Source organism: Miscanthus floridulus, chromosome 5 (genome assembly GCF_019320115.1).
Source record: "Miscanthus floridulus cultivar M001 chromosome 5, ASM1932011v1, whole genome shotgun sequence".
In the NCBI taxonomy this organism is placed as follows: domain Eukaryota; kingdom Viridiplantae; phylum Streptophyta; class Magnoliopsida; order Poales; family Poaceae; genus Miscanthus; species Miscanthus floridulus.
In genome coordinates, this window is record NC_089584.1 from 36276830 (window position 1) to 36285882 (window position 9053).

The 9053-nt window shown below is 52.5% G+C and overlaps 2 protein-coding genes across 2 annotated transcripts; both read right to left on the reverse strand.

Annotated features, from left to right (window-relative positions):
• Positions 1–989: 989 nt before the first annotated feature.
• Positions 990–2182, reverse strand: LOC136451954 (calmodulin-binding protein 25-like). The gene has a single exon (XM_066452631.1). The coding sequence runs from the start codon at positions 2100–2102 to the stop codon at positions 1350–1352; it is 753 nt and encodes a 250-aa protein (XP_066308728.1). The 5' UTR covers positions 2103–2182; the 3' UTR covers positions 990–1349.
• Positions 2183–5132: 2950 nt separating this feature from the next.
• On the reverse strand, positions 5133–5813 carry LOC136451955 (protein DMP2-like). The gene has a single exon (XM_066452632.1). It carries the CDS (start codon positions 5811–5813, stop codon positions 5133–5135), a length of 681 nt encoding a protein of 226 aa, XP_066308729.1.
• Positions 5814–9053: the final 3240 nt, after the last annotated feature.

Genomic DNA, 9053 nt, shown 5'->3' on the forward strand with positions numbered 1-9053 from the left:
AGCCAGAGACGCGCCCCAAGCCCCGGTGACCCTGGATGTAGACTCCCATTGCCGACTGACGCCGCCATGGAACAACGGAGCCTGCAGTGTCTCTCCATCCTCAGAACACAAGGCCAGCGAACTCACCTCCCGACGAGCCACCAGCACCGGACTCCTATACAGAGGATCCACAAAGGGAATCCCTCCACGCCCTCGTTAAACGGCACCAGAGCGGAGCACCACCAAGACAGGGAAAAGAGCGAGATGACCTTATTCCTTAACGCCGCCGCCGCCGTCTCGACGCCGCCACCAGAAACCTAAACCTAGATCTACTAGGACCTACGCCTCCGACCGACAAAGAGGCCAGCAATCTCCACCACCTCGCAAAAGCCCAAAGGCCATCGGAGGCGAGGAAGACCGCCGGTTCCCCTGGCGGAGACTGGATGGCTCGCTTTCGCCTCTCTGGACTGTAGCAGGACGCGAGAGTTCGAGAGAATGAACTCGCGCGGTTTTTTAATGAATTGATGCTTGGCAATGCAGCGCGGCGCCCATGAGTTTGGTGATCTTACGCGTCGGCGTCGCAGCAACGGTTCTCGTTGCGAGCTGCTGACGCTGCGTTCACACTTCACACACCTTCTGGTGGCCTGGTGCGGTGCGGTCCCCGCCGTTGCGTTCACACGCAGGATACTGTACTGTACTACTTGTGTTGACGATGACAGGGCCAAAGCCTCTTGCTCTTGCCAGTTGCCACTACTTATCTACTGTACAGCTACGAGGAACTAGTGTTGTCTGCTGTGCATGCATACATGCAGGTCTCATGGCTGGCAATACGTATGTGTTTTTTTGGCTGCTGCAGCCAGCAGGTGTCACGAAACCAACCAAAACCATGGGGATGCTACGTACGTGCAACTCTCCTGCTGATTCCTGAAAAAACTGAAAGGCTCAAAGGTAAAAGGAACACGTACATTCGTTCACATTAGGGTAGGGGTTCTTTTTTCCTTTTGCCATCATAGCAGATTCCTTTCTTCCATTAGCTAGATTTCATTACAGAACAATTAACATTGTCATCTCCATAACAGACTAGAAGGAACCATGGTGGCAACCATGTCTATCATCCTCATCCAGCAGAGATGCACTACAACTAAAAAAGGCAGGTAGTAGCAGCCTAGCTAATAATTCTTGCTTACAGGACATGAAAATCCCCAATGCTTGCTACATCATCATGGGCATCGGCGTCGGCTCAACCGGCCGCCGCAGTCGGATCATCGCATCGGACGGACCAAAAACTCCATTACAATAAAAAGCTAAAAACAGAGAGAGCAAAACCACTGCTAACCACCTTTCCATCTCTAATCCCTGAAGCCCACTCATCAGATGATCATCCCCCAGCTCTCCAGGGTCGGGAAGCCGCACTCGCCCGCCGCCGCGCACACCAGTGCCTCCAGCTCAGGCAGCGCCGACGAGTCGGCGTCGTTCCCTGCCGCAGCTGCTGCCACGGCGACGGCGGCGTCCGTCGCGGTCGACGACGCGTGCCCGCCGCCGCCCGGGCTCTTCTCCTCCGGCGCTGCTGGCACCGCGGCGGCGGCGGCGCGGTCGAGCAGGAAGGCGGACGTGTCTAGCGTCGGGAGCACGCACGCGGGCGCGGCTGTCCAGTTGGGCGCCGCGACGGTGGCGGCCTCCGAGGCAGCGGGGACGGGGAGGCCGGTGATCTCCTGCACCACGCGGCGGAAGTTGGCTGGGTCGGCGGTGATGTAGGTGGTCGGCGGGCGCCGCGACGGCCGCGGCTTGCGCTTGGTGACGCGGCCCACTCTAGGTCCCGCCAGGGCCCGGGCCCCGGGCCTGCTGGACTCCGGCGCAGGAGCGTCGACGTGGCCGCTGAAGGACAGGAGCTCGGAGGCGGAGGAGGACGGCGTGGCGGGGGAGGAGAAGGACGAGGCCGCGGCGGAGGCGGAGTAGGCGTGGGCCGGCGCCATGGAGGCGCGGAGCGCGGAGGTGATGAGCGAGGCGGGGGAGGACGAGGAGCAGTAGTAGTGGCTGGCGGCGGCGGCGTGGGCCGTGTGGGTCGGCGCCGGGGTGGGGAGGTGGGCCCAGGTGGGGTCGAGCCCGACGCAGCGGTTTGCCATGGGAGGGAAGGGAAGGGAAGGGAAGCGAGGAGAGGTGCTCGACAGATCGCAGCGTGGAATTGGATTGGGGTGACTGGTGACTGGTGAGGGGGGAGCAGCCGGGAGGCGACGGCGGTAGGAATTTATACTGGGAGGAGGTGATGTGAGGCCGAAATGGTGGGAGCAGCAGGCTGTGTACACCATCATTTTTACTAGTCTTTGGAAACATAGCACGGCTGCACGGAACGGTGGTAGTACGAGAGGCAGGGGTGAGCTAAAATTGGCACTAATATATCTTGCCTCCTTGTTTATGGAATATAAGGTGTTGTACAAATTCTAGAATATTTTGTAGGATAATAAAAAAAATGATGTATTTAACTGTCTCTTTGTCGTGGGGGAGGCACTGTAATTACCATACTTGATACTTTGGTTATACATGTGAATTTAATCTTTTTTTATTTGAGTTTAATGGTTACTCCATCTCTTAGAATTTCAGACAAAAATTCGTATTATATTATGATGACGAGTAGAGTAGAATATAGGAGTAGGTGCACAAGATCTTTGAACATGGCAGGAGTGTCCATAAGATTTTATATTTCGGAGAAAAAGATAGCTGTATATTAATAATCCATAAAAGTACTACCAAATACGGAGTATGTTGACATGCTGTACTATGAGTGGACTAACGATTTGCCAAAAGAATACGGCCAAAAAAAACAGAAGCAACTGAGACCTCTATATTATATTACTATTAGTAGTAGTTCATATAAATAGAAGCAGCGGGCAGGGTGCGCGTAGCGATTGGTGCAGAAGAGGAAAGCGAAGGAGAGGGCCGGTGGAGTGGGGCTCACGGAAACCGCGTCGCTGCAGTGGAGGCCCGCCTGCGGTGGCTGCCGGCTGGCCATCCCATCCCATGCGGCCATGCCCGGGCGGCTGCGGCCGTAGCGGTGCGGGGCCCAGGGAATGTACCCCCCTGGGGTCTGGCTGGGTCCACTTTCATCGTCATCCCCTGTCCGGAAAGACTCCCCGCCGCATGCGCCTTTTCCCGTGCGTCACTGCAGCCGGCCGCTTGCGAAGAAAGGCAGCCTCGTCGTCGTCGACCACGGTCCACGGTCCACGGTCCAGACCGCTGCTTCAATCAGCGAGCACACTTGGGGCAGACTCCTGGTCCTTGTTGCCTAAGCTAAGCACGGGTCTCCGTGTTTGATCATCTTCTCTTAATTTTAGAGCTCTGGACTCTAGAGCTAGAGCTCCAAATAACTAGTCTAAAATTAGCTCTAAACTTTAGCCCACCTCACATTAAAGCTTTAGACCAGTCTCAATACGAGTTTCATGTGAGTTTCATTTGCATTAAATATGTTATCATATATATATTTTTTTATGACATGACAGTGTATTTAAGAAGAGAGAGAAGAAATGAGGATGAAACTCTCTTAGCACGATTACCACTCTATACGAGTCATAGAATTAAATGACTATGAAACTCTACTGTTTCATTTCATTGTATTTGATATGGCGGCTTTGAAAACAACGCTACGAAACTCACCACTGAGACTAGCCTTGGACTTTAAAAGTGAGCTAAAGTGCTCTAAAATTTTTTAGAACTCTAAACTTTAGAGCAGGACAGGCCATGAGTCTCCTTGTACGGATACATAGACCATAGTCACTAGTCAGTCAATTGCCAACCCAACATAGAGAAAGGCGCTTTAATTTTGTGGTGATCGAGCAAATTAGCAAAAGGGAGGTGTGAACGCAGTTTTAGAGAAATGAATGAGCCACGAAGGCCCGTGCCCGTCCTTTTGTTGCCCTACTATCCTCTCCGATCGGAACGCTTTTGAAATGGTCGTCGGGAGGTCCATGCAAGCCGCGTTATCGGAGGCAGGGTCCCCGCACCACATGAAGGCGTCTAGTAGCCGACCGATGAGACTCCGCGCCGGTGGGTGGGTGCAAGACTTGAACGAACCCAGACCGTCATGTCTCTCTCTGCCTAGCGGCCGGGATGGGTGGAGTGGCGCGCAAGCGGCTCACGCAGCACGGCAGCAGAGTCCCTGCACCCTGCCACGTCGTTGCTTCTGTTGGGTGCACGCCAATCTGCCACGTAGAGTACTCAAAATAACAGCTTATTCCGGATTCATCTCATCCTTACGGGTCCCAGCATGCAGAAATGACAGGTTTTGCCCTGATGGGGAAGAGAGCGCACACGCTCGGGCTCGGCGGAGGGAGGGTGCGTGCGCCGGCCTGCCGTGGCTCGCAGGGTGCAGCCGCCGATGGCACGGCCTGCTTGGGTGGCGTGGCCACTGAGCGCCAGGGACGCGGCCGCCTAGGGGCTCACGGGCGTCGGGGACGCGGCCGCCTGGGAAAGTTGCATGGGGCTCGTTGGCGTGGAAGATGATAGGAGAAAACAGAGATGGAAAGAGAAGGATAAGGGCATTTTGGTAATTTATTCTTTTTCCAATTATGTGAGCTATTTTGCCAAATGAATTAAAAAATAGCTCAGCTTCACCGAGAAAATTGTTCATGAAGCTAAAATAAAAAAAACAGCTTTATTAATGAAGCTGAGCTATGCTAAATGAGGCATATATTCTCTTTGGAATGCAGGATCTAAAATATAGAAATAGAAAAAAAAACACATGATTAACGCTGCATAAACCTCATAAGCTCACCACCAAAGCATCAGGCACCGATCACTGAGACACTGACCACACAGCACGGTCGGAAAATGGAAAAATCACCGTTCGCCGGCGGAAGAGATGCGCAAATAAAAACCGGAAAAAGTTCACGGCGACGAGGAGCAGACATCCCCAGTGAACACTGCCAAGTTTTAGACCGTGTCCGTAGGGACGAATTCAGACCGCTAAACTACTCATGTTCACTCCAAGCTCAGGGGTTCTGAATTTCTGACGGTTCTAGTTCTAGCAGGCAATGTGCTTCACGAGAACCAGCAATATAATTCCAATACAGAAAAGGGCAAAAAGAAAAAAAGAAGAAGGAAAAGGTCCCTCTGCTGGAGTGATGGCCTATCTCAATATCAGCCCAGTAGACGACGACGTTTCACTGCGCGTGGGGCGTCATGTCCGTGTACCCGATGCTCTTCCTGGTGGTGGGGAAGATCATGAACACCATGCTGGACAGGAAGCCTGCCCCCAGTGGCAGGTTCGCCAGCAGCTCCCTCACATCCGGGCCGGCGTCCGGGAACAGGCACCCCTGGATGCTGGCGTCGGCGAGCGCCACGGCGAGGAACACGAGCGCCGAGAAGAAGGCGTGCACGAAGTCCCGCGCCGTGATCCGGAACCGGGAGAGGTCCTTGAACGTCGCCTCCCGCTCCTCGCGGGTCCCCGTGTAGTTGAACGGGTAGAAGCCCCAGAAGGTGGCGGCGCCGTGGTAGAGCTTGCCGTCGCGGCCGACGAGGCTGTCGGTGAAGGAGAGGAGCACGCACGAGGCGGTGCAGGCGCCGAGGAGCGACAGCACCAGGTACCGGTTCGCCTCGTGGCACACGCCGTGGTTGCTGAAGGATGGCGCCAGCGCCTGGAATGCCAGCACGGTGCCCGTCGGCAGGAGCTTCAGGAGGTCCGAAGAAGCGCATGACAGGGCCGGCCGCCGCACAGGCGTTTCACGCGTGGCGGCGGCGTCTGTCTGTTGTGGCGGCTTCTTCGTAGCATCCTGAATAGAGGAGGGTTCTTCTTCTTGGCTTGCTGCTGTAGGCATCTGGATGTGCACAGCGTTGGGATCCATGGCATCGATCGATCAGCGAGCTATATATAGCTGATGATGGCCGATATCTGTGGAGGCTGCCTGCTCCTGGCTTTGGTAGTCTCGGGCTTTTATGCCTCTCGATGAGATTCAGCATGCAAGGCAACAAGAAATGGTTGCGGGGAGCTGCACGAGAGTGACGCAGGCAGGCAGGCGTACCTGAAAAATATATTCTGGGTCACTCGCTCGCGGGCGTGGCGACGCCCACGTCGCTTGGCCACGGCAACAATAAACTGCCGAAACCGTTGTGCCAGACAACGGCCGAACCCTAACGGACTCCTCGTTTCGGCCAGTTGCTGCCGTGCATGAGGCCGGGATTGTGTTGCTTACCATATATATACATTGTCGTCAGGTCGATCGGTGAAGGAAGACCAGTGTAGTGAAGCTAGCATTTACCGATTTTAGGGCGACACTATATTCCTTTTCTTTTTTGTTTGCAACATCCTGTGCTTAGAGTTCAGAGTAGTATGCGCTTTTTGCTGATTGATTGAAATTTAAAGCACAGTAATTTTCTCCCGGCAGATGCCTATGCCGAATTTGTTTTACCGCTTCACTAAATCGAATTATGACGACTTTAGTTTTTGTGCTCATAAATTCGTTAGATATCTTTGTCATGATATCGTCATCATCAATCATGCAGTTGGGCAGAGAAGGCATGTCTGATATATATTGTACCCAAGTCCTATATTTACAGTTAATGTCACTGAAGCTGTTTTGATCAATTGAAGACATGTTTTGCGCCGAAGTTGTACTCTTTCACTAGCTGGCTTGCTAAAACTGTTCTGCAGTCGTCGATGATTTCCGAACGTCATTGGTTGCACTACTGGAGACGGCCTCTTTGCCGAGGGCCTGAGGCCCTCGGCAAAGGCCCATTAACCCCCGGCAAAGGCTTTGCCGAGAGCTCTCGAGGAATTTTGAGTCAACGAAGAGGGTCTTTGCCGAGGGCTCTTTATCGGACACTCGGCAGAGCCTTTGCCGAGGGCTGGACCGGCACTCGGTAAAGAAAATCAGCCGTCACGGAGCCGGCGCCTGGGACGGAGTCTTTGCCGAGGGCCGTCTCTGGGGGCCCTCGGCAAAGAATTATTCTTTTTTTTGGAAAAATCTTTGCCGAGGGCCTCCAACCATGGCCCTCGGCAAAGAAATGTTGCGGAATTTTTCCAAAAAATCTTTGCCGAGGGCAATGGGACGGCCCTCGGCAAAGAATTATTCTTTTTTTTTAAAAAAAATCTTTGCCGAGGGCTTCCCCGTATGCCCTCGGCAAAGAAATTTTAATTTTTTTAAAAAAAGTCTTTGCCGAGGGCCTTCAACCATGGTCCTTGACAAAGAAATGTTCCAGAATTTTTCCAATGAATCTTTGCCGAAGGCAATGGGACGGACCTCGACAAAGGACCCTTCTTTGCCGAGGGCCTTGGTCATTGCCCTCGGCAAAGAGGCAGAAATTTAAATTTTTTTTTGTTTTTTGCATTCCATCGACACAAGCATTTCATATATATACATATATATATCAACCATCACATATATATATCACACAGAACCCATTTTCTCACAATATATGACAACCATAATTGTGAACCACAAATCATAATATATTACAACGACAAGTCACATGTTCATTATCATTCACATGTTTATTACGACAAGTTCATGAAATCCAAGCACAAGTCAGAACCATAAACCACAAATATTACAATAAAGTTCAACCACATCACCTAGCACTAGTCCTCATCAAGGTAGCCTATGAGACGGTGGTGAAGAAAAGGCGGGATCACCCGGTGACGCATTACTGGGATGATTGGAACCCGCGGACGGAGGCTGCACAAAGGAGCAGAGATTGCATGTGTGAGTAATCCGGGAAAACAGTTTTGGAACTTAGAGATTGCATCTAGTAATCTAGGAATACAAAAAGATTAGACTCAATTAAAAATTTCGGCAGCACATCCCCTGCACGGGGAGGTTTCCAAAACCTGCAAGAAACAACGGCACGAACGCCGACATCCACAACGGCACGAAGGCCGACATACATGCAAAGCACAAGCGAAAAGTGAACTTTCATACTTACAGGAGTAGCTGCAGGAGTAGGAGGTGGAGGAGCTGAAAACTACACAGGTACACCCGATGCTTGCTCAAGACTTTGCATGATCACCATCATCTCCGCCATCTGCTTCTGCGCGGCCTCGAACGCGACCTGCTGGGCCTACAGCTGTGCGGTCAGTTCCACGTTCTGCTCTTGACTTTGCCTTTTTGTTTCTTGCAGCTCGGCCTGCAATATTTCACTCCAATGTATCAGTAATGCAAATATAATTTAGGTATATAAATATCAACGTACAATGAGTAAAACAGGAATTACCTGGAGTGCATGGACCTGCTGCAGTGCTGGAGAAGGCTGTGTGCGTATGGGCTGGCTGGAGCTCGTGCTCCGTGCTCGGATAGCGTCGAGGGAGGGAACAATGGTGGAGTCGATGGCGCCGTCTGCAATCCACAGCCGCCCGTGCTTCTTGCCTCCTCCGAGCCTCATGATCGTCTCTGCATCAATGGGCTCAGTGCGCACATTGTAATCTTCCCCATAGATCTCTCTTACCGAGGACGTGTACTCTTGGACTTTAGTGTACACGTTCAGGTCGGAGTACACCTGGGGCGGGGCAGCCGAGTCGAAGGAGACAGAGGACGATGCCCTACCCATGTGGAACATAGCCCACGCAGAGAACTCCGAGACCTCCTCGCCCGGGTGCGCAGCCTCCTGCGAGAAAGACAGGAAGATGGTGAGAAATCAAGCAGAATTGAGCATCAAAATAAATGAAAGAAATCACTTACGTATGCTTGTTTGTATTCGGGGAGGCTGCGGCTGCCTTGATGGTGAGTTGGACCTTGCCTCATCAGACGCTGTTCCCGCTGCCTCTCGCGCGTGTCAACAAAGTCCTGTGATAACCACTTGTCCACGATCATGGCCCAGCACTCGGGATACGATCGGCACCACCAGGGAATCACCTACAAGTCATCGAGTATTTGACATATAAGAAGATGAAATTGAACCTACTTAATATCAAAACGAATCATTATGAATGTTATTCGCCTGCCTCAAGGTACTGGTCCCAGGTCAGCGTAATCAGTCTTGCTTGAGGCTTGGGGAGGGACTGCTTAAGTACCGACCTGTAGTAGTCTATGTGGGCTTGAACGCACCCATGGTGGTGCATCTCGGTGACGTACTTCCTACAAGCTGCGGCA

Excerpts from the sequence above, each read along its gene's own strand:
- LOC136451954 (XM_066452631.1), bottom strand. The coding sequence starts at position 2,102 with ATGGCAAACCGCTGCGTCGGGCTCGACCCCACCTGGGCCCACCTCCCC.
- LOC136451955 (XM_066452632.1), bottom strand. The coding sequence starts at position 5,813 with ATGGATCCCAACGCTGTGCACATCCAGATGCCTACAGCAGCAAGCCAA.